General features: G+C 28.8%; 2 protein-coding genes across 2 annotated transcripts; both read right to left on the minus strand.

Annotated features, from left to right (window-relative positions):
- Positions 1 to 1,322: 1,322 nt before the first annotated feature.
- LOC130945798 (uncharacterized) lies at positions 1,323 to 3,320 on the minus strand. Its single transcript, XM_057874497.1, has 3 exons — positions 2,787 to 3,320; positions 1,392 to 1,477; positions 1,323 to 1,341 (listed from the first exon to the last, which is right to left on the minus strand). Exons 1-3 carry the CDS (start codon positions 3,318 to 3,320, stop codon positions 1,323 to 1,325), a joined length of 639 nt encoding a protein of 212 aa, XP_057730480.1.
- Positions 3,321 to 4,153: 833 nt separating this feature from the next.
- Positions 4,154 to 12,323, minus strand: LOC130943927 (kinesin-like protein KIN-12E). The gene is made up of 22 exons (XM_057872019.1): positions 11,953 to 12,323; positions 11,557 to 11,712; positions 11,326 to 11,409; positions 10,961 to 11,080; positions 10,445 to 10,558; positions 10,075 to 10,167; positions 9,777 to 9,866; positions 9,571 to 9,641; positions 9,371 to 9,445; positions 9,175 to 9,262; positions 8,725 to 8,783; positions 8,565 to 8,628; positions 8,340 to 8,405; positions 7,996 to 8,151; positions 7,799 to 7,903; positions 7,334 to 7,569; positions 6,926 to 6,995; positions 6,792 to 6,836; positions 6,643 to 6,699; positions 6,481 to 6,540; positions 6,288 to 6,367; positions 4,154 to 6,083 (listed from the first exon to the last, which is right to left on the minus strand). Exons 1-22 carry the CDS (start codon positions 12,229 to 12,231, stop codon positions 4,268 to 4,270), a joined length of 3,984 nt encoding a protein of 1,327 aa, XP_057728002.1. The 5' UTR covers positions 12,232 to 12,323; the 3' UTR covers positions 4,154 to 4,267.
- Positions 12,324 to 24,908: the final 12,585 nt, after the last annotated feature.

Here is a 24,908-nt window from a genome sequence, read left to right on the forward strand (position 1 = left end):
AACATTTTTATCATTTGAGTTTCTATTTACTTTTCTTGTCCCTTATTCAAAACCCCAAAATATACAACCCATAACCAATAATTGAGCACACTTCCCTGCAATTCCTTGAAAAACGACCCGAGGTTTAAATACTTCGGTTATTTTTATTGGGGTTTGTACTTGTGACAAACAAAATTTTTTATTGAGGAATTGTTTGTTGGTTTAGAACTATACTTGCAACGAAAATTCATTTGTGAAATTCTATACCGACACAGATTTTCCTTTCATCAGTTATATTCCATAGTCAAACAAGATTTTTTCACTGAAACCTTCTCTCCCAAAGCTTCCCCTAAGGTCAAAAATGGTGGCTCCTCTTCCTCTACTTTACTCGCAACAATGCGTTGAGGTTCCACTCCTTTAATAACTCGTTCCAGCCTCCTTAGGGTTAATGTTAACAACATAAATCGTGCCAACCCATTTTGTGTTAGAAAAGACCACGTGAATCGTGCTAGGTTGGATAGGGTCTTCTTAACTCATAAATCTTGGCACCTATTGAGGGTTGGCCAAAATTCACGTGAAACCTATGGGATGGGATGATTTATGTTTTATTGTTAACTTTGGGACCCTAACACGATTTATGCCTTCTTCCACTAAGTCATCCATGCATAAATCGTCCTAGAATAAAATGATTCGCATATTATATAACCCTACATATCCTAGAATGATTTACATAATATTAATAACAGGATAATTACGTTTTAGAATTCGTTTAAGGAGAATCTAGTAATTTTGGCTTCCATAAAATTTACTTAAGTAAAAAATTTATAATTAATAATCTATCTCTCTTTCTCTTTATTTTTTACTACTACCTTAATAAATATCTGCAATAAAAGATAAAACTAAGATTTTATTTAGTATAAGATTTAGATAGCATGCTTGCAATTCAAGTAACTTGAGGTAGCGATGACATAAACACGAAGATACATGTCTGCTGTTTAGTTTGGTGAGACATATATTTTTTGAAGAATACAAGAGGACACGAATAGACACGGAAACACTAAATTTGTGTACCTCCAATTTAGTGAAATACTAAGATACAATCTGTGAGATACTAATTTTTTATTCTTTTATCCTTATTTAATTTTTAAATTTTTAAAATTTGTTCTTTTATCTCTTCAAACATTTTTTTTAATGAAGGATTATTCAATCTTTTCTAAATATTTATGTGTCTTGTTTATTATTTTTGTCAAACACAATATATAAATATAAATATTTTATATCTATATCCTTATATTTGTGTCTTTATATCTATGTCTCATCTTAAGTAGGACGCCATGTAAAATTCAATAATGCGAGTTAAGCCTATATTGACAAACATAAATATACAGAATAATGTGTTGAACATCACAAACCTGCTTAGGCTTATAACTTCTATGACCTTGGGTACTGCTACCTTGCATATGGCAGAACCAACAAAGCCATTCCCTCCTAAGACAATCTACAAACAAAACATTTAATCTAAGTAACAATGCTTCAGCTAAGGAAAATTTAGCAATAACTAACAACAAAAATGTTGGCAAAACACACACTGCATCATAAGAACATAGATAATCAATTAATGATATTGGAAAAAGTTGGCAAAACACACTCTACATCATAAGTCATAATATAGACTAATACAAACTCTAGAGTAATTAAGGAAAGTTTAGCAATTAACAATAAAAAGGGATTTATTAAAGCATCATCAAATTCCTCAGACAGTCCAATCCACCAATTCATTACAAAACCCTCTAAACCCTTGGATAAAACATTAAAAATTATCCAATAATGAGAGAAAATAAAATGCTTAATTCAAATGAGGGGACAAAATAATGAATACCACTAAACCCCATGAATAAACTGCAAGGCTTTCTTTTTTTTTTTAAATCCATGACATTATTAAGAGCTTGTTTGGAATGTTAGGAATTAGATTTCACTTAAGAGTTGAATTCTTTTTTTATTTTGGAACAACTGAAAATGAATGATTTGAATTCTTTTAAAAATTTCAATTCTCATTTTTCTTTCATTTGTAAATCAGACTAAAAAGAGTCTGATTTTCAAATCAACTCTCACACTCTTTAAACTTGAATTCTATTCCATTAATATATTGTAGTCATTCCAAATCATGGAATTGAGTTTCAAATAGAAATGAATTCTTTTCTTAAAAAAAAATAGAATTCTTTTTTCATGTTAAATGGTTTTCAAACAAGCTAAAGGAATTATTTTAAAAGAATTTATTAATTTTTATTTTAAAAATTAATTTTACGTGACAACCATACTTAAACATCAGTTGGTTATTGTTTCGCAACTAATTAAAGGGGATAGCCGATAAATTTGATGGATAAGTCCAATATGATATTTTAAAATAATTAAAGGTACTTTATTCTTTGATCAAATAATAAGAGATTAAAATGAATATTTACTCTATTTTAAAAAAACAAAATACAGATTACAATATATACATATACATATTCATCACTATCTTGATCTTACTTTACATGACATATACATAAACACAAGGAAAACGTGCGTGTTCCCTACATGATCAAAATTAAAAGAGCGTAAGAGGCCAATCCCAACATTTGGATTTTGTTTGGGTTATCTAAATAAATGAACATTATATATATTGAAGTGAGAATATAAGATAGATTTTTAATAACTGATTCTTTCCCCCTCAATTTACATGTATGCACAATCCAGACAATCTAAACCTCAAAGGACGAATGAGATTACGACACGTGTAATTCAAACGGATGTCACGCGCGCACGCGATCCTCATCGCCAGCTGTTTGCAGTTTGGACATTTGCTGAGTTAGTTGAGGCAGTTGCAAACTGCGTTGCGAAGTGCTTCTCCAGAACCCCATTCCGTTAAATTGGGCCCACATTTCTTCTTCCATATCATCCTTCTCCGCCGCCGATTTCCTATTCACCTCCTCCGTCGCCAGGTGCTCCTCCAGCAGCGTCAGCCCTTCCTTCTTCTCATTCTCTGGCGCCATCACGCCGACGCCGCCGTTTTGCTTGTTCTGCGTCTGCGTCCTCTTCTTCTTCTGCATGCGCTGCCGGTCTCTCTTCATCATCGCCTTCTTCACCAGCCCCGCCGGCAACTTGTACGTCGCCAGAACCAGCAGGTCCATAACGGCGCACGGCAAGCAGCAGAACACCGCCGCGCACTCTGCCGTCGCACCGCCGGCAACCTCGCTCGTTCGCCGTCGAATTTTGGTTGGCTTAGGAGGCATAGGTGGCGGAGGTGGAACGCTTCTGCGATTCGCCGGAATTCCCTTCTCTTTCTTTTTTGTCCCCATTGAAGCAACAGAGAGGAGAAGAAAGAGAGAGAGGAAGAAAAAGCAAAGAAGAGAGACAAAGAGAAGGAAACCTGTGACGGAGGGGTAAAAGAGTTTTTGTCACCGGCGGGGATCCATTCCGGTTTGTTTTTTTTATCTTTTATTTTTAGTTCATGAGGTTTTCCGGGAAAATGTTTTGGGAAGAGTTAAAAGAGATTTGAGAAAAGAGAAAGGAATGGATGGGTGAGCTTGAAAGAAGGGATGTGATAGAGTGAATGTTGCTGTTATTACTATTATTAGATTTGTGTTCTGGCTTTTTTATCTTAGTTTTATTATCCAAGGGTCTTTGCCTCTTTTGGTTGGGGTACATTGTGTTAATGTGTTGTTCCATTTGGGTCTCACATATGCAAAGATGCTGGAATCACATCACAGACTTACTTATATTGTTGGGGGTTACAGACTTACAGTGCTGAATGCACGACAGCACGAGAGATGCTTCTGCTAACCACTTCCTCAATTTGGCCATGTATGAACGACATACATAGCATTTTGGCATTCTTATCTATAACAAGTAACAATGCAATGATGTATCAATTCAAACTAATTCTGGCCAATACACACATTAAAGTTTAAACGTTCAAACACCACCCTAGTGTCTGACACATTTAACCCACCAAACAAAATATAAATGCATGTCTTACGGGGATTACATAAATTTTTATTAACTTTTAATTTTGTAAAGCAAATCATTTTTATTTGTGTTAAAAAACTATGCTAATTTCGAATAAAATTAATAACAAAATTAACACAAACTGACTTATTTTTTAGAAGTGCAAGTTTAGAAGAATGCTAAATAGGATTATCCAGAAAGGACATTCAAAACATGCTACAATTACAAGTGGAGGATTATAATCGTTGAAAAAAGGAAACAAGGTTAAGGGTTAAAACTAGTTACACAAAGCAGTGGTTTAGGTGGAATGGGAAATGCCATCTAACAACAATTTTATCTCAAGAATAAATGCCTTCAGATTCTGCATCCCCTCTTCAATCCTCACTAACATGCTAGAATGAGACATTGAAGACAGGATATTGTTTTTACTGTTGGCAGCAATGATTCTTGCTGTCTGTAACTCTTGGACCCTTGTAAAATCTGTTTGCAGTTCTTCCTCTAGAACCTTTATTTCAGCCTCCTTTAAATCACATTCAAACACACACTGGTGGAGTTCAGCAATAATATGCCCTACTTCAGAAAAACCATTTTCTCTAAACTCCAAGAGCATTTCCTTCTCTTTCATGACACGTTGAAGTGCGAGTTCCTTCTCCTCTGAGATCCTCGAAATGTGCTGAATTTCCAGTTGAACAGCTTCTATCTGGCTCTCTGTACTTACCAGCTTCTTGTTTAGATTTCCAAATTCCTTTCTTATGGCAGCAAGTTTTTCTAGAGAGAGATTCATCTCTGACTGCAACTTCGGTTTTTCTTCCTCTAGCTTCAGCAACTCAGTAGCTTTACCACTAAAATGCCAAGTTTTCGGTTGGGGGTCTGTATGCTGTGTGTTGTCAATTGCAAATAGAACCTTTTCACCTTCCCGCTTGCGATTCTCTTCCTCCAGTTTTGATTTGATGGTTGCAATATTTGCTATTACCTCAGCTTCAGATTCTTGGTTCTTCTTCTGAGCATTCACCAACCCTTCTTTGGAAGCTTGAAGGGCAATCAGTGCCTCTTTCTTTCTATTAAGATTACATGCCAAGTCGTTCACCCCTGCTCTTGCCCTTGCTTCCCTTTGATCAAAGTAAGCGAACGATGAGGAGAGGTTTGATAATGAATATTTGAGTGCAGAGAACTTTCTATCAGCTAGAGTTCTTCTGTCATGTGCATCAGAAAGCATAAGTTTCAAGGATTCAAAATTCTGACGCTTGACCTGAATATCATGTTCAATTACCTCAACTTCACTAGATAGCTTATCAACCTCAACCGTAGCCTTTTCCACACAACCAAGGGAAGATAGATTCCTGACACAATCTGATATTTGTTCATTAACTATTCCAAGCTTCTCCCTAGCACAATTCACTTCATCTGAGAACTTTGATGCAGTGCAATTTGATACCTCATTCTGCTGACACTCACGGCCAAATATTGTAGGATGGTCAATGTATTCAGTGTCTCCTCTACCCTGACGTTCCAGGCAAACAGTTTCTGCATTTGACAGTATTTTTCCTCCATCAACTTCAACAAGCTTTTCTGGGCAGACAGTTTCTCCGCTGGTTTCTACCTTTTCTTGTCCAGAGCATGCAAGAGCTCTTTTAAGGTCATCCTTCTCCTGCATGGCTCTTTCATACAAAGTCATCAGCTTTTCATTTTCTTCATTCAGTTCATTAAGCTGATGCTGGAGATTCTCAACCACGCTTTTCAGTTCATTCTCCTCTTCTCTTGTTGTTTCAAGATGGCGACCATTGTCAACAATTGAACCAACTTCATCAACATTTCTGCCTACAGCAGCAGCTTCTTCATACAATTCAATTAGTTTGCTGTTGTCCTCAATCAATGTCTTAAGCTTCACCCTGAGTTCATCGTTCTCCTTCGATAGCACAATTGCTGTCTCATGAGCCTCTGCCTCTCTTTGACTAGCTGAAGCAATTGCATCAACCATTGCTTTCAATTCCTGTTGGCCGTTGATGTTAATGACAGGCATATCAGTTGTTGATGGAAGGTCCATTTGCTCCCTTCCTTCTGTGGTTGCCTGGGATTTCTCTTGTTCAAACTTTGTTGTCAAATCATGAAGATCCCTGTAATATATTCTATTCTGTGAGTGCATTGGAGAAACATATCTTATATCACATAAGAACAATAAAGAGGAATAATTATCCTCTGCATAAACAATATGAAGAAGGAAATATGAGAAAGAAAAATCACTTTTATCAGCAAACATTATCTAAGGTAACACTCACCGCATGTGTGTGTGTGAGAGAGAGAGAGAGAGTAAACAATACCTCTCTAATTTTTCTTTCTCTTGAAGGCAAACTTCAAGCTTTTTCTGAAGTGTGTCCATTTCGGCCTGGTTTTGTATAGCCTGTGATAGATAAAATTATGTTAACTTGTGATAGTGTGAGACACTTGAACGGTTGAACCTAAAAGTAAAACGGTGAAGAAAGAAAAAAGAGTAGCAACAAAATTTGCCTAGACCTGAATGCGGAGAAATTCATTTTCCTCTCTGAGAGAAGACTGCCAACGAGATTTTGGATCCTAGAATAAATATTAAGAATTGCATCATTTATAAAGCATGAAATTTCAAAGATGCAAGATTATGACAAATAATGCATGAAGCTAAATTGTGTAGTTGCATACCTGATCAGAAACAAGAATGTTATCACCATTTACATCTTCCATTTCTGACTTCGTGTTCTACAAAATTTATAAAATGACGATGTAAACATGAAAAAATTGTAATCCATTGCAACGGTTAAAATTAAACCAGAAACCTCTAGAAGCATTACCAGATATGTTTGATGCATAAATTTCCAATCTAGTGCCTCTAACAACTGCACAGACAAGTGGGTAAAATACAATCAACATTACAAGATATAAAGTAAAATCTTTATAAAGTAAATTATGAAATCTTTTTTTCTACCTGGTTTTCTAGTACCATAATCTGTTCATTCATCAATTCACGTTCACCTTCCTCAGAAAATGATTTCAACCTGTGTAGTGTGTATTTGAAGATATATAAGTAAATCACCAATCACCACATGAAAGTTTAGAGAAAAAAGAAAATCATTATTGATCACACGAATTCATTGTTACTCTGACGCTATACTATATGTTGTTCCTCATTAAATGTCAAACATAGTATCTAAAGTGCTATGTTGTCTCATGCTTGAATATACAATTTTGTTCTTTGGCCACCCGCTAACTTTCCAAATCTCAAGCATTCTTTTAGTTGTGAAGCCAAATTGAGCTATTTATGTTTGCACAGGAGACAAAACAGACCAAAAGAGTAAAACAAGGAGCCATCTTTATATATGCAATAAAAACATGCCTTTCAATTTCTTTCTTCAGCTGCAGATTTTCCATAGCAAATCTGGTCACCTCTTGATTTCGGTCCACCTGGGTCCTCAGGACTTCAATTTCCTTCAGAAGCTCCTCCTTTTCATTCAGCAAGTGTGTCTCAGCTGAGATCTTTCCAGAAGCAACTCCTTCAAGCCTCTTTATCCCAGCTTCTCGAAAACGTAGCCTCATCTTTAGACCTTGGATTTCATCTTCCCTTTGTTTGGCCTGATTTTCATCCCATATTGCAACCATTAAATTTATACATTTACATCCTAAAAACTATTCTGAATAAAGACTTTTTGATATATTAAAATACTAGAAAATCATATGTTAAATATACTGAAGAGTGAAGACCCATACAAAACCTCTAGACAATAACACAAATTTTATTCTCATTCAAACATAAAACTCAAAACAAACCATCAAGTGGCAAATATATTGTTTTCCACAATACCAGCTTCATGGCAGCTTGATTTTCATCTTTCAATGCCTGCAATGCCATATCCTTCTCCTTTTCCCTCCTAAAGGCCCCAACAAGGGCAATTTCATAGTCTTTTTTCTGAAAGCAGTAAGGATCCTTATCAGTACAGAGTCATGAGAAACAAGATATATTTTCATACCGAGGAAAAAGAAAATAAAAATAATTCCTACGGGAGTTATCCTTTTAGCAGAGGTTAATGGACTGAATGATCCATGATTGCCTTCCCACTTAAAGGATCCTGGAGAGCCTGGAAAGCTGATCACTGAAGATTCAACGTCCTGAATTTCTCCGCCTCCAACTAGACCCCGTAAACGTGATACTTCTTTCTGAAAACCAAAAGATAAAAGCTTTACAAATATGCTAATTTATTGGATATCTGTTCAAGAATTTCATTATATCAACATTTCTTGTAAATTAGCTTAAGCAAAAAAGAACGAGGACGCTTGAACATTAGAAATGACTATGATAGAATTTAGACAATAAATGGAAAAAGGATAAATCAAAAGTAGAGCACCTTGAGTTGTTGAATTTGAATTCTCATGGCAATGACATCTCCGGATGCATCCTCATTTACAATGGCCTGGAGAAAAATAGACAACAATATGAATAGAAATTAGTAAGACTCTATTAAAAGATTTAAACAGATATCAACACTGTTTAATCAGCTCTCTCGTGAGAAGTATTTGTAGGCTGAAAATCGAAAGTACAGTAATAAAGGAGCTCTTGAAGAGAGACATACATTGTTCTTAATAAATTTAGCGCGTTGTGCAAATTTCAATGTGCTTAATGTCTCAAGTGAGCAACTGCAAGGGTACAGCATATAAATTTGAGATTGTTAATGACCAAGAAAACAAGCTATAAAAAAATATTTAGATCATAGAGGAAGGAGATTCGCTGACCAAATGGAGGGACTTATATTTGCAATTATGATCGTCTTTGAATTCCCTCCAAGAGAATCCTGAAAGGAAGAGACCAAATACTGATTATTATAAGTTAATTGTTTCTAATGTGATGCCCATGATCACTTTAGCAAACAATTTCTCGAATGGAAAAATAATTAGTGAACTACCAAACATGTATTTTAGCATACAAGCATTCATTTCTTCAACTGCAAAATTTAAGATCCTCTCAAAAATAGTAATTAGCTTTGGTAATTATTCCATAGCGAATCTATTATTGCTCAATCACAGAGTTACTTTCTGGACTTCAAATCAAAGTTACTTGCACAAGAACTATTTGCTTTTTATTTTTGTAACCAGTGATATGCTTTGCCTCTAATCTACAGAATCTAATTTGGAAGTATGATGCACCACCAAAGCAATGTGAAGCTAGAAAGATCCACCACTGACCTGAAGTAAAAAAGTAAGCTTTGAATCACGGTACGGAACATGCAGCGACTTCCCATTCGATATACTTACTAAGTTCATAATCACAAGCCTGCAGGTATATCACCCAATTAATTTTTTTAGGGTAACACTAACACAACAATAGAAACACATGTATGTAATAGAATGTAATTTAAGCTTGTCAGTGAGGATAACCAACCCCAAGGTTGAAAGAGACTTATTGATATTAGTAGCTTCCTTGAGGCGCTCCCCTTCAGCACCAGAACTTTTCTGCCTTTTGTCATCAAAATAGAAACATAATGTTAGCCATATGGGTATTAAACAAAGTAAATGGACTTTGACTTTGCTAATCTAGAACATATACACAAACAGGTATATAGAATCTTGCGATCCGCTTACCTCTCTGATCCAGCCAAATCAACAAGGTTAAGTCTAGCAAATCGAAAGAGAGTCACTCCTTGAGATTCCCACTATGGACAAGTTAATTAAGTTTTCAGAATATCGTTGAAGAACATAAAATAAATTAAAAAATAAATAAATTCTTTTTTTATCTGTTTTACATAAATATCCAATAAGATAAAATGTAAAACATCAATATTAGTCACCTGACTCTCAATGTTGCAAGTAAATACACTGTGAGAACGACTGCTAGCATGATTCATATTTGTAGCAGCCACCTTTCTATTTGCGGCGCCCTAAATAATATCACATTATCGTTATTTTCAATCATGCCTATTAAAGAATAGGATTCCATGTGCAAAAATCATTGAACAAATCTAGAAAGAATTGTGAAAATTTTGGAATAGCATAGTAGGTACTTACTACGAAACACTAAATGTTTCTAAAAATACCAAGTCAAAATCAATACTGCTGATGTTAACAATGTTCCAGATCAACACAGACCTGAATAAGTTGCTGAATGACATCTCGAGCATTAGTGACTTCGACTTCCTTGATGTTTTCCACATAAACTCCTTTTTTAATGTCTTCTCTTATCTGCCACGTAGTTTTAGATGAATAAGATTCAATAGATGTATTAAAACTCTTCTAAAAATATTCAGAGAAACACTGAAATAGTAGGTCATATTCAAGCAACTTTTGTGTATTTATTATCTTCTTAGGTTCAGAGGAACCTCCAATGATATGGAAATCGACTTTACTGCAGAATAGATACTTTGGGAAACAGAGCAGAGAAAGAAAAGGTATTTCCGAAATAAGAGAGACGATTTAAAAATTAAGGAGATGCTATTTTTTTATGAATGGTTAGCAATACCTGTAGATTGTTAGATGATGGGTCCAAAAGATCAAGAATCTGTTCATTGTAAATCTCCAAGAAAGAAATTTTGCAGGTAAATTTTAACTTTTCATCTCTCCGGGCCTCTTTTTCCTGGTTCATTAGAGCAATACAGACTAAAATTAGATCCTTGCTACCATAAATGTATGAATGGTCATACTGCAACATAACAATTATATCAATATATTGTTTATTAGTCATCCAAAAATATGGATGTCCTTAATCAATCCAAATTAAATATAAAAGGTTCAAATATAGAACTGGCAAGATCAACAATAAGTGGATGATTTAATGATCACTGCATAATTGTTTGATAAAAAATATACAAGTAAAAGAAGATTTCTTAATGGATGACTATCTCAGCAAGAATATTTATCTTCCTAATAGAACCCTATAGCCATGACATAGAAACAATATTCATCACATGATATTCGTCCAACCTACAGTTGAAGCATAAGCTTAGCCCATGGCATCTAAACCCTCAATAAATATTACCTTTTGGATCCTTGAAAATAAGTGCTCAAAAATTCTTGGTGTCATCCCGCAGTTGACACTATGTCTTCTAGTTCCCCCCTCAATATCACCAAGCATGGTGTGAGTCTTCCCACTTCCGGTCTACAAGCATAATCAGTATTTTCAGCAAACAATGAGGTTAGCTCCATCAATCACATAAGTCACATTTCATAATTAGTCTAAATCACAAAAGTATCACATATTCTCATTTTTATGACAATACGAACATTAGAATTGAAAGACATAACTAATAAATAAATAAATTTAAAAAAAAAAGTCAAAATATAGAACATCTGCTATACATATAACCTTGCAACCAACTGGAATAGAGCAAACTAAAGACTCACTTGGCCATAAGCAAACATGCAGCTGTTGTAACCTCCCATGCAGTTTTCTACCATTGGCAAACCAGCTACTTTAAAAAGTTTCTCCTGGCAAATAATTCATTCAAAACCCAGTCTTAGAACCAATAAATAGAAATGGGACCAAAGATATATGCATATATAACTATTAAAATATGAAATGCACAACCAATTCTATTTCTACAATATGAATGAAATTATGTAAGAAAAATCTACCTGGCTAACATTCTCATCAGCAACAAGATCAAAAGTAAATCGAGACTCTGGATGCCCAGTCCAAGTAATTGTTTGAGAACTTTCCTGCCTTACGCACTTGCTATGCCCTTGTACCGATACTTCCGCATTGCTTAGAGGGCGCATTCTGATTATAACCTAGACCAAAAAATTAAGTCAAAATTTAAATAAGCTCCCATCGAGTCAAAATCCATCCTAAGTATATATTATTACGATTACAAATAAATTGAAGTACACAAAGAATTACAAAACTAGCTTGAATTTTACTAGCAAAAAATCCGTAGTATGAGATTCAGTTATTTGAAATTTAAAAAAAAAATTCTAAACCATCACCTACTCACTAAACTACTGATTAATACTCAATAAGCAATATTGTACCTGCACATTGTGCTCCTTCCAGAAAGAAGGATCTTCGTATAACTCAAAACTATGAGCGGAGGCAACTGCGGTGCTGCAAGTAGCAGCGGAGGAAGCTTCTTCGTCGTTATCCCAGTTGCCGATGCTTCGAACCCCTGAGCTCTGAAAGACGCTGTCCTTGGCCGCAGATTTGAGAAGATCGGGAGTGTTCTGAACTAGCGACATCTTATCGGAGGAAGGGTGGTGGTGGAACCCGAACCTGCTCTTAATGGCGCTTGCAGCCTCCGACAAAAACGGCATCGCGAAGAAGAAGACAGAGAAATTCCGGTGGAAAATTTTCAACCGAAAAGAAAAAAAGGAAGGGACGAATTCGTTCACTGTAGTAAGTGGTGGAATTGGGAACGGGAAATGTGAAATATGAAACTGGAAGGTAGAAATGGCGGAGAGAGAAAGAGATTCTGTGATCAAACGGTGCAGAGTGGTTTTGATGGACGGTTCGGATGTATTTAATTTAAAGTTCGGGGACCGTTTGAGATTGAAGTTTTCAAATTTTGGAAGGTTGGAGCCAACGTCCAACTTTTTATGACCATTATTTTAATAATATTTCCTTATAATGTTAATTTTTCGGCCATTTAAATATATATTGGGCCTCTTGGAATATGGGCTGGGTTCGTTTATTTCTGGCTTAGGGACTGGATTTTAATTATGCAGATTCTAGGAGCCCAATTAAAAAGGGTAGTTGCCAAAGGAGAAAAAAAATTTGAACTATGGCTTCGTTTATTTACCAAAAAAAAAATACACTAAAGAGATCAAAGAAAAAAAAAAAGAATTTTTCAATATTGCTATGCAATATGTGCGAATAACTAGCTCGAGCATAATCTATGTAATTGACGAGTTGTACACGAGGTGATGTGGTGTTCTGCGGTACTGGATTGCTGTTGCCGGAGGGCGGAGGGGGTTGACAGCGGATGGGGTTGATAGCGGCCTTGAAGTTGGAACACTTGCAAAGAAAATGAGAGATTCGGAAGTAACTAGAAGGAGAAGGGAGAATTAGAACCAGTGTTGTGGAGGAGAGTAGAGGCGCCACCGGCGGGAAAGAATATTGAATCCGCAACGGAAGATGAGATTGGATTATAGATGATGCATCAAACAGAAGCTGTGATTTGATCGATTTCAGAAACAACACAAATGTCAAAATCAATGGGATGGTGGAGAAAGAGGGCTAACACTGAAGAGTTGTGAGAATGAGACCGAGAAGAATAACACTAGTGGCCTAGTTTCAGTGAGGCGTCTCCTCAAGCCCATCATTTACAGCAGCCCAAACCTATTGGGGAATGAGTATGCAATCAGATTGGGAAATGGAAGTTGCTGCAAGGAAAGGAAAGTGCAGCGCCTCTCTTGCACAATGAGAATTGTTGTGGCAGCTTAGGAGTTCTATTGGGGCCTGGGTTGTGTTGGCCTAGGCCTTAGTCCAAAAAAAAAATACATATATATTGCTATGCAATAAAATAGTGACATATTTATGGATTCTTCATTTTAAAATAAAAGTAGATAAAGTAAGCACGTGTTTAAAATTATGTATTTTATTAGTCCAATAAAAGGAATCTAATGTATTTATCAAGTTAATTGTTATTTTTATTCATACAAATTTAATATATTAATAAATTTATTTATGAACATCCATATCTCATGAAAACAGATTATTTAAAAGTATATCTATCAATATTTTTTATTTTTATAAGTAAAAATAATAATTTATTCATTTTTCATAGGTACAAACTTGTTTCATTTATTTGTTTATTGGTAAATGTATTGGTGTTCTAAAGTTTTTATAAGTTAAAATAATAATTTACCCTATTTTATCCTTTGACAATTTCTTTTTTCTTTTTTCTGATAAAAATATAGCAAAGATAACAATGAACAAAGACTGTATTGTAGCTTGTATATATAGCTTGACGCACTATATTTTGAATAGCAATTCTATTTTCTGAGTTCCACATAATTTTGGAAGAAGAATGGTAAAATATGTTAGACACATTTTGTATATTCGAAATAGAGAAATATTTGAGTAACAATATCTTTTATTAATATTAATTAATATTTGAAATTAATTAATATTTTTACTTTATACTATTAGAATTTAGCTAGGATTAATGTTTAAATTTGAATTTAATCTTTAATATTTAGAGTTAGTCAAATACTAATATTTTTATTCGTAATAACATTCACTACAATAAATAAGGGTTTTCGCAACGGTCAAAATCCATTGTCATAGATCAAAAAACCGTTCCTAAAACTTTAGGCAACGCTTTGGTAACAGTTTTTGACCTGTGGTATATGCGGCCGTTACCAATGCTCAAAGGCAACGGTTTTTTACCTAAGGCAATGACAACCAAAAAACCGTTGCCATAATTACTGGCATAGACAACGGTTTTGACAACAATTTTTAAAGAACGGTTTAAAACTGTTACTGGATAGGCAATGGTTTAAAACCGTTCTCTTTGATGACGTAACGGTTTAAAACCATAACTGGATAGACAACGGTTTTAAATTATTGTAATTTTTTTGTTCATAAAGACAACGGTTTAAAAGCGTTGCCTTTGGTGGTATTTTTTGCAACGGTTTTAATACCATTGTCATTTTGTAGCTGTCTTTGACAACGGTTTTAATACCATTGCCTTTTGTGACTTTTGACAACGGTTTTTTATAACTATATTATTCTTTATTTACAATAGTTTTCTCATGTTACATTGAAATTAGTTCCAACTATTTTTTTTAATTTAATGTCAATAAACAAGGTTTAACTATTTGAATCGAATTACTAAAGAAAACTAATTGAACACTTATCATAAAAAAATAAACATTTATATACTTAGTGAACCAAAAATTTCCGGATACAATATAGTTTTATCAGTGTTGATTACAAATAATTCCGGATATTTTCTGATTATCCCAGAAAAATAAGCTTCAGAAATGCCAACCCTAGAAAGGAATTCAGTCTTCCTCTAAAGAGTTTTATCAATGCTGGCAGCAAAAATTTTTGGGCAACGAGAAATAATTTTCTCAATAGTTTCTCCATCCAAGCCCATATTATGAGAATATACATTTTTTAAAATTATGGTACATTTTATTCTGACAGTATAGATTATACATGTCACAAAAAATTTATAAAATCAAACTATTTTTACAAAAAAAAATCGTAGGTTGACAAAAGTCTCTAACTAAGAAGACCAATGTATCTATAGATAAAAAAATCAAATAATAAGATTTTTAGTTATTATTTTTATATGAAAAAGTCTAATTTTTTATTAATAATTAATTTTAACATTCGTTATCTAAAATTTAAAACAATTTACTGTATATACTTTTACATTTAATTAGGTGCTAAGTCTGTTGCACATAGAAATAATTAATTTTTATACTTGTTATTTAAAAATAATATTTTTTCTCTCTATGTATATAAAAATATAATTAGATATTAACACACACAAAATTATACTGATAGTTATAAAATTAACTCAAAATTAATTTTTTTAAAATAATTAAATCTTGATTCTAACTTTTAATTATAACATTAGTATTCTCTCCAAATTATATGTAATAAATATTTAAAAGAAGAGAAATAAAAATATAGATAAGAAAGATAAGCGGTTAAAATTTAAAACTAAATAAAAAATTTAAAAAATATGTATATAATAATAATATTTTTATTTGAATTATATTATTTTGTTAATTTTGTTTTCTGTAGAATAGAAAAGTAGAAAAAATAGAGAATGAGAGAAAAGAGAGAGAAAAGAGAGAGAAAGATAAAGATAAAGAGTAAGAGTAAGAGTGAAAGTTTGTTAATTTTAGAAGAAAAATTTTTATTTTAATATATAATAAAAAATAGCAGATGACATATTTTGATTTGTCAAATTACTAATATAAAATATGAATTATATATGGAGTAAAAATGGTAGAGAGAAATAGAAAAATGGAGAGAGGTATATAAGAAAATTTAGGAAGGGAGTTTATTAATTTTGAAAAAAAAATATTTTTCTCTCAATTTAATAAGAGAGTGTCATGTGACACATTTGATTATTAAATTAGATAGTAATATATGATATTAATATTAATATATTTCAGTTTTAATTTTAATTAATGCAATTAAAGAATGTCATGTTGCATATTTTGATTGTCAAATTAGTAATTAGTCATTGATATTAATATTAATAATGATATATAAAATAGATAGAGTGGTTGAAGGAATGAGAGAGATAGAGCAAGGAAGATGGAGGAAGGGAGAACTCTTTAATTTTGGAGGGAAAGATTTGATTTCAATTGCAATAAGGGAGTGACATGTGGCACATTTTGGTTGTAAAATTAGTATGAAAGAGGGAAGAATTCCTTAATTTTAGAGGGAAAGATTTGATTCCAATTGCAATGAGAAAGTGACACGTGACACATTTTAATTGTAAAATTAGAAATATATATAATAGATAATAGAATAATAGATTGATAATGATATATAAGAGAGATAGAGTGAGGGAAGGAATGAGAAAGATAGAGAAAAGAAGAGAGAAGAAGGGAGAGTTCTTTAATTTTGGGAGGAAATATTTGATTTCAATTGCAATGAGAAGGTGACATGTTGCACATTTTGGCCTTAAAATTAGTAATATAAAATAATAGAATAATAGATTGATAATGATATATAAGAGAGATAAAGTGAGTGAAGGAATGAGAGAGATGGAGAAAGGAAGAGAGATGAAGAGAGAATTCTTTAATTTTGGAGAGAAAGATTTAATTTTAAGGTGAAAACTCAGGTGTAGTCGACTTCACATGAATTTGATAGCTGAGAGCCATTAGATGAAAATTTAGTCAAATCAGTTAAATCATCTAACGGCTCTCAATTATCAACTTCATGTAAAGTCAACTGCTCCTAAATTTCCACCTAATTTCAATTGCAACGAGGGAGCGATATATTTTGAGCTTAAAATTAGAAATATATAATAAATAATAGATTAATTAAAAAAATGTATTGGTCAGATAACATTATTTATATTTAGCTACTATATTGTCTTCTAACATAATAGTTGAGTTCATAATTACTTAAAAAAAAAATTAGCAACCTAAAGTGCAGATTAATAGACTTAACTTAAAACCTCCTTTATTCGGAAAATCGAAGTAAAAGTCTACTCAAAAAAAAAAAAAAGTCTATAATCATAGTAAAAAATCGTAACTATAGCTAGTAAAAAGAGTGATCATAAGTTTATGATAAAGGTTTTTGACCTATAATCACAGTTTTTTTTTTATCGTCGCCTATTATACCGTTGTTATAGACTTATGGTTACATTTTTTTTATCTATAATTACACTTATAGTAATTAAATTCTGACATTTTAGATTACGTTTTTTTACTATGACCATAGAGTTACTTTATGGTCACCTTTTTATTAAAACCGTGATCATAATTTTATCTATGATCACAGTTTTTACCGTAATCATAATTTATCTATGGTCACCCTTTTTTAATACCGTGACCATAACCTTATTTATGGTCACGATTTTTATCATGACTACAACTTATCTAATAAAATTTAATATTTTATAAATTAATAAAATTTAAAAATTTACTATTTCATATAATATTTTTTTTATTTTTATCATTAAAAATTCAGAAAGTAAACGTTTTTTAATTAATTAAAATTAATTATTATCAACAAGACAATATAATATAGGAAAGAGTTTCAAGTGTACTAAAAATACAAGTGTTCCAATTATTTTAACTATTAATCTGAATTATAAAAAATATATATAATATAACCCGTGCCATGCGCGTAATAAAATTGAAATTATAATTTTAAAGTATTCTATTAAAATTAATTTGAATTGTAATAATTTAATTAATAAATAAATAATATGATGTGTATTGTTCGTATTTTTTTAAATATAATATTAAATGTATTAACTCCAATATAGCTATTAAGTGCATAAAAATTATATTTGAATTATGAATTCTCTAAATGAAATTATCCCGTTTAAAATATTTAAATTATGATTAAAAAAATTTCTTTGATATAATATTACATTTTTTTCTCCACTTTACTGTTAATATATTGATATTGCAAGTCTAAATTACAGTATTTTACTGAATCTTGACTAAAAAAAAATAGTTACATATTTCTTTCATTTAATTTATTTAATACACCATGTTCTAACACTAACGGTATTTTTTTAAAAAATATATTGATAAAAATAGATATAATATAATTACAAATATAACATAAATAAATAAAATATATAAATAAATGCGAAACCAATATGTTTACCAATATCTTTGTTAAACTTTATAAAGTAGAGAATAAATTATGTATTCGGTTGCTTGGTGATCACATAGATGATCAAGTAATTGGATTGTAAATTGATCTCATAGTGTACATCTTATTTTTTTTTCTCATTTTTTAATGAAAGCGAGAATTAAGAGAGTAAGTAGTAATACATAAAGAAAAAAAAGTTTGCACCACAACACATAATTATTACCAAAAGAAATATTCATATTAAAATTTTACATACTGCAAATTATGAGGATCAATCACAATATACTGATCACTTCTCTCTATTTTTGACCATGATATAAATTTTTCTTTTTTAGTCAAGAATCCAATAACATCTAATTGAACAAAAAAAATTGAATTAAAAGTACCAAATTAAGGACAAATAAGTGAATAATATAAGAAATTATAACTTCGTATGTGTATAAAATAAAGAGAATTTACTGATTTATTTTATGATAAACGATAAAACTAACAATAGTATATTAATAAAAGGATATACCTTTAAAAAAAGTCACAATACAATTTCAAATATTTTCATAAATAAATTGTTAAAAATTTTTGTTATCGATAAAATGATGCTATTATACAATTTTTTGGCAAAACTTATAATCAAAAGGAAAATAATTTTGTGTGGGTTAATATAAATTAATTACGTACCAAATAAGTAAAATTGTTCATTTGTTTGTTTTAATATATCAACATGGGCAAGCAAATTAAAATGATTATCCGGAATTTTACGATCATCGACCGTATGTACTATACGTGACTCCATCTTAAAAGATATTTTGCACGTGTGTATAGTCAGAAGATATATTCCGCTTGATTTCTCAATCTCAAAATTTGAGAAGATATAGACATTCTTTTCTACCAATTCATTCTTAGATATTTTTGTCAAATAATTCTTGATTCAACAATGAATTTTATCGTACTGCAAAATAAATTAAATATAAAAGCTATTAAAAAGAATTATCTTTGACTTATGAAATGGTGTACTTATAAAATTAACTTAAAATATGAATTATAAATATTTATAAGAATTTATTTTTCATGCAATGACAGTGTAAAGTAGTTTTACACGTGCATCCAATTACGTAATGACACATCAATAAAAATAAATACCTTTCACATTGACCGCATGAATGGTCATCCAAAAGAACGGATGTGATTGCACGACTGTGTAAAACGCTTTACACTGTCAGTGCATCAAAATTAAACTCTATTTATAAATTGAACTTAGCATTACTTGAAAAAATTTAGTAAATGAATCAACTAATCTTATCATCTATTAGAACTATTTTTATGTAAATTGTCTTGCTCTTGTCAAACTTGAATGGGACTTTTTATAACCTTATAATTCTTGTTTTTATTTTTCATATTTTCTCTTCGTATAATTCACTATAGTAATACTATTGATAGCATCGTAGTCAATAGTCATTAGGTATGAAAAAAAAAATAGAATAAAGACTATGTGAAAATTATAAATTTTTTAAATGATTAACATGAAAGAAAATTTACTATTGCTTATTATATATACTAATAATATGTCAATAATTTTAAAAATTTACTAATAATACTCATAGTTTAAAGATAATTTTACTATAGTTATAATAAATTTATTTATTACTCTAAATAAATAGAATAAATAATATATTTGAAAACTAAAGAAAAAAAATTAGCCGTAATTATGTTTGGAATGTTTCCATGTTTTTTTTAATTTTTTTTATTGTCATTCTTTCATTGCAATGTTAGATCAAGAAAACTCTAAATTTAAAATATAATAATAAATATGTCATGTAATAGGAAAATAATAAACTAAAAAGATATATATATTATTGCTATATAGAGAGTCAATACACAAAGATATATTATCGTAATAAAATATCACACTATGAATAATTATATTTGTCAAGTAAATTTATTTATACTCTATATTATATTATTTTATGTAAAATTAAAATCTACTCTTCTAATTTAATATATATATTTGCTTCTGACATTGTCCAAAATTAAATTGGTATTATGTTTAAAATCTTAACACAGTAAATGAAATATAATTATCTAATATTTTAATAATTAAATACCTAAAATAAGTTAATAAATAATAATAATTAATACCTAAAATATCAAATATATATATATATATATATATATATATATTTGATATTGTCCAAAATTAAATTAAAATTATGTTCAAAGTCTTAATACCATAATTGAGGTATAATTAATACCTAAAATTTCAATAAGTAAATACCTAAAATAAGTTAATTAAATAATAACAATTAATACCTAAAATATTGAAAAGAAATTTGTAATAAATGTGAGAAATAAAAATAAAAAATTAATAAATAATATTAGTGTGTAAATTAAAGAATTGATAAAGAATAATAATTATAAGTAAAAATAGTATTTTTATTTTGGAAAAAAAAATACATGAGAAATTGTTTAATAATCCATGCCATGTACATGATAATAAATTGTTCAATAATTCATACTATGCATGTGATAAGGTTGAAATTATAATTTTAAATTATTTTATTAAAATTAATTTGAATTGTAGTAATTGGATTAATAAAAAAGAAACATATTATGTGTCTATTTTTTCTTAATCTAGTATTATGTGTATCAACTCTAATATAGTTATTAATTGTTTTTGTTAATCTACTTTTTTTTCTAAATTTATGATTTAAAATAACAATTATAAATATTAATAATTAAACAAATTATGATATTATAATTATTTACGTTTTATTCCCAAAATTCAAAACATACTATTTTTTATTTAATAGTTTTTTATTTATACTACCAGTATATATTAATCGATTAGTCAATGATTTTTTTATTTGTAAGATATATTTATTTATTTTGTTTAAATAATTTTAAATCTTTCTTTATTTAAGTATACATATATATTAAGTCACAAATATTAATTATTTTTTATTATAAATATTTTTTTTAGCCTACAATCATTCAATAATTTTGTTATTCCATTAATACCATTCATACGCGTAATAATATTCATAAATCATACTAATTTCCGTATTTATTTATATGTATATATATATCAATTGTTTAGTTAATAATTTTTTTTTTAGAATATATTTATTTTGTTAAATAATTAAAATACTTCTTTATATATATATATATATATATATATATAATATATATATATATATATATATATATATATATATATATATATATATATATATATATATATATAACTATATGTAAATATATTTAAATTGGATATATTAATTATTTTTTTCATGATTAATTTTTTTTGAGCCTACAATCATTCAATAATTTTTTATTCTTTATTATTAATGTCATTGTATGTGTAATTTTTATAAATTATGATAATTTTTTTATTTATCTATACATAAATATTAATTTTGTTAAATAATTCTAAATATTTGTTTATATATATATATATATATATATATATATATATATATATTAATTGTGCATATAAAAACTTAAGTCACATATATTAATTTTTTTGTTATGATTATTTTTTATTCTACAATCGAGTAATAATTTTTTTTATATCCATGCATATTCTCCAATCCCTTTTCACATATATGATTAACAATTTTTTTTAAATGGTGATATTTTAATTTTTTCACGTATTTTTATATATTAGCAAGAAAGCAAAACTATGTATTATGACTCTTTTTTTTTTTCACGCCTTAATCTTAATTAATCAATCTTGTATCCACACAATATAATTAAACATTTAATCATTCTAATTTATTGATGAATTATATTTATACTATTAATAATTGCATTACTAATTTGAAATACAAAAAAAAAGGTGATACATATATCCAAAAAAGAAAACAAACTTAAAAATAATAAAAAAATTCATATTAAAAAGTTTAAAAAGAACATATCCAAAAAGAATAGTCATAATATATAAATTGAGACAACAATTTAAATTTCTCTAAAACTAATTTAAACCACTATCAATATTAGAACTAAATTATTTAAACAATATTTAATCTATTCTAATCCTTAGATACGTATAGATTAGAGTCATTCTCTTAACAACCAACCGAAATAACATCATAAGATTGAACACATAGAATCTGTACAAATTCAGACTATCTTTTTGTCAAAATTGTCAAATTAAATTGACTTTTATTCTCCTCAATGGCATTGAATTAATGCACTAGAAGACCGATAGTTTTTGAAAAAAATCACAATATGTAATAAAATTATTTTTAATACAAAAAGCTTAAAAGAAGACAATTTAAATATCGTACCAATCTTTAAATTGCATCTTCAAGGTTGGCACGAATTTTTCAAAACTGAACCTAAATTGAAGAAATTCAATCTCATTATATGATCCACTTTGAATATTTTCGGACAAACGTAGAAAACGTGGATGAGACATGACTTGAACTTGACTTACAAAACTTCTTAGAAACAATTGCCCAATCAAAGAAGAATAACATATTAGAAAAAAAAGAATGCTTTGATTCTTAGATTTAGACTCACTAACCACAAAAAAATACTATATATATAGCCTTTAGTAGTACAAAAATAATTATAGAAATTAATTATTGTAATATCAATTTACCACTATGAACGTTAGTATCATATTTATAGCAATTAGAATTATAAATTTATGTTGAATTTTTTATATAATTATAATTAAGATTTTTTTAAATTAGTATAATTATACATTATTCATTAAATGCTAATTGTAATATAATTCTAATAAAGATATTTTTAAAATAAATTTAGAAGAGAGAATAGTGCTTTTATTTTGAAAAGAAAATAAATTCATGAGGAATTGACACCTTACCATCATTAGTTGGGAGAAAATCCAATTTTAATATATTAAATAGATTATTTTATATAATTATAATAAAGATATTTTCCTAAATTAGTATAATCATGCATTATTTATTAAATGCTAATTGTAATATAATTATAATAAAGATATTTTTCTAAAAATAATTTTAGAAGAGAGAATAGTGCTTTCATTATATGAGAATAGTACTTTCTAAATATAAAGATGTTTTCCTAAATTAGTATAATCATGCATTATTCATAAATGCTAATTGTAATATAATTATAATAAATATATTTTTCTAAAAATAATTTTAGAAGAGAAAATAGTGCTTTCATTACATGAGAATAGTACTCTCTAAAAATAAAGATATTTTCCTAAATTAGTATAATTATACATTATTACTTAAATGTTAATTATAGTATAATTATAATAAAGATATTTTTATAAAATAAATTTAGAAGAGAAAATAGTGCATTCATTTTAGCAGAAAAATGGATTCATAAGGAATCGACACCTCACTTCCATTAGTCGGGAGAAAATCCAATTTTAGTATATTAAGTAGAAGTAGATAAATAGATTATTATTATTATTATTATTATTATTATTATTATTATTATTATTATTATTATTATTAATATCAATTTTTTACCATTAATGTATGTATCAATTCGTCACTAATTATGCTTGATTAAAAATAATAATTAAAAAATATTAATAATTGAGAATTAGCATTATACAATTAATATAATAATTTAATAATTAATATTAATATTAATATTCTTAATTGATAATTAATTTAATAATACATTAAATATTGATTTTATAGAATTATAATAAAGATATTTTTCTAAATTAGATAACTACGCATTTTTTATTAAATGATAATTGTAATATAATTATAATAAAGATATTTTTATAAAATAAATTTAGAAGAGAAAATAGTACGTTTATTTTGGAGGAAAAAAAATTCACGAGATGACACCTTACCTTCATTAGTTGGGAAAAAACTCAGTTTTAGTATATTAAGTAGATAAAATTTTAATAATAATACACGAGTAATTGAAATAGTTTATATACGGGTTTTTCAAGTTATTATTATTATTATTATTATTATTATTATTATTATTATTATTATTATTATTATTATTATTATTATTATTATTATTGGATAATGAATAAGAATTAGAATTATATCAATATTTTTAAAATCAATATAAATTAAATAACTAAAAATATTTAAAATCAATGTCCGTTGTTAATATCATAAGATTTGATCATTTTATGATTAGAATCAAATATTCTTATCATGATTACCACGACCAGTGCAATTATCATATCATTATCATATATTATTATTATTATTATTATTAAAAGTATTTTCAATTGATAATTAATAAGTAGTTTAATAATGCATTAAATATTGATTTGATATAATTATAATAAATATATGTTCTTAAATTAGTATAATTATATATTATTCATTAAATATTAATTATAATATAATTATAATAAAGATATTTTTATAAAATAATTTAAAATAGAGAATAGTGTATTTATTTTAGAGAAAAAACAGAGTCACAAAAAATCAATACCTCACTTTCATTAGTTGAAGAAAAATTTAATTTTAATATATTAAGTAGATATATAATATATATTAATTAAAATTAAAAATTAAAATAATTAAAACACCGATATTTTCGATATGCTTAAAATTTTTTCTATATTATATTTTCTAAGAATCGAATATGGATGCAATGCGATGCATGTGATGTATCCAAATTTTCCTGAAAGATAAAATATCTTCTGCTCAAAAAGGAAAAGACTAAGGGCAATGCTACTGTGCTGAAGAGGGAATCTTTCAAC

Source organism: Arachis stenosperma, chromosome 8, assembly GCF_014773155.1.
Source record: "Arachis stenosperma cultivar V10309 chromosome 8, arast.V10309.gnm1.PFL2, whole genome shotgun sequence".
Classification (NCBI taxonomy): Eukaryota; Viridiplantae; Streptophyta; class Magnoliopsida; order Fabales; family Fabaceae; genus Arachis; species Arachis stenosperma.

Bases quoted from the DNA above. Each gene is read 5' to 3' on its own strand.
- LOC130945798 (XM_057874497.1), bottom strand. From the start codon at position 3,320: ATGGGGACAAAAAAGAAAGAGAAGGGAATTCCGGCGAATCGCAGAAGC. The intron at 1,478-2,786 runs GTGCGCGCGTGA...TTTTGTTTGTAG, and splicing joins CAGCTGGCGATGAGGATCGC to ATTGTCTTAGGAGGGAATGG.
- LOC130943927 (XM_057872019.1), bottom strand. From the start codon at position 12,231: ATGCCGTTTTTGTCGGAGGCTGCAAGCGCCATTAAGAGCAGGTTCGGG. The intron at 11,410-11,556 runs GTAGATTTTTCT...ATTATTTGCCAG, and splicing joins CTGATGAGAATGTTAGCCAG to GAGAAACTTTTTAAAGTAGC. The intron at 6,084-6,287 runs GTATTGTTTACT...AATATATTACAG, and splicing joins GAGAAAGAAAAATTAGAGAG to GGATCTTCATGATTTGACAA.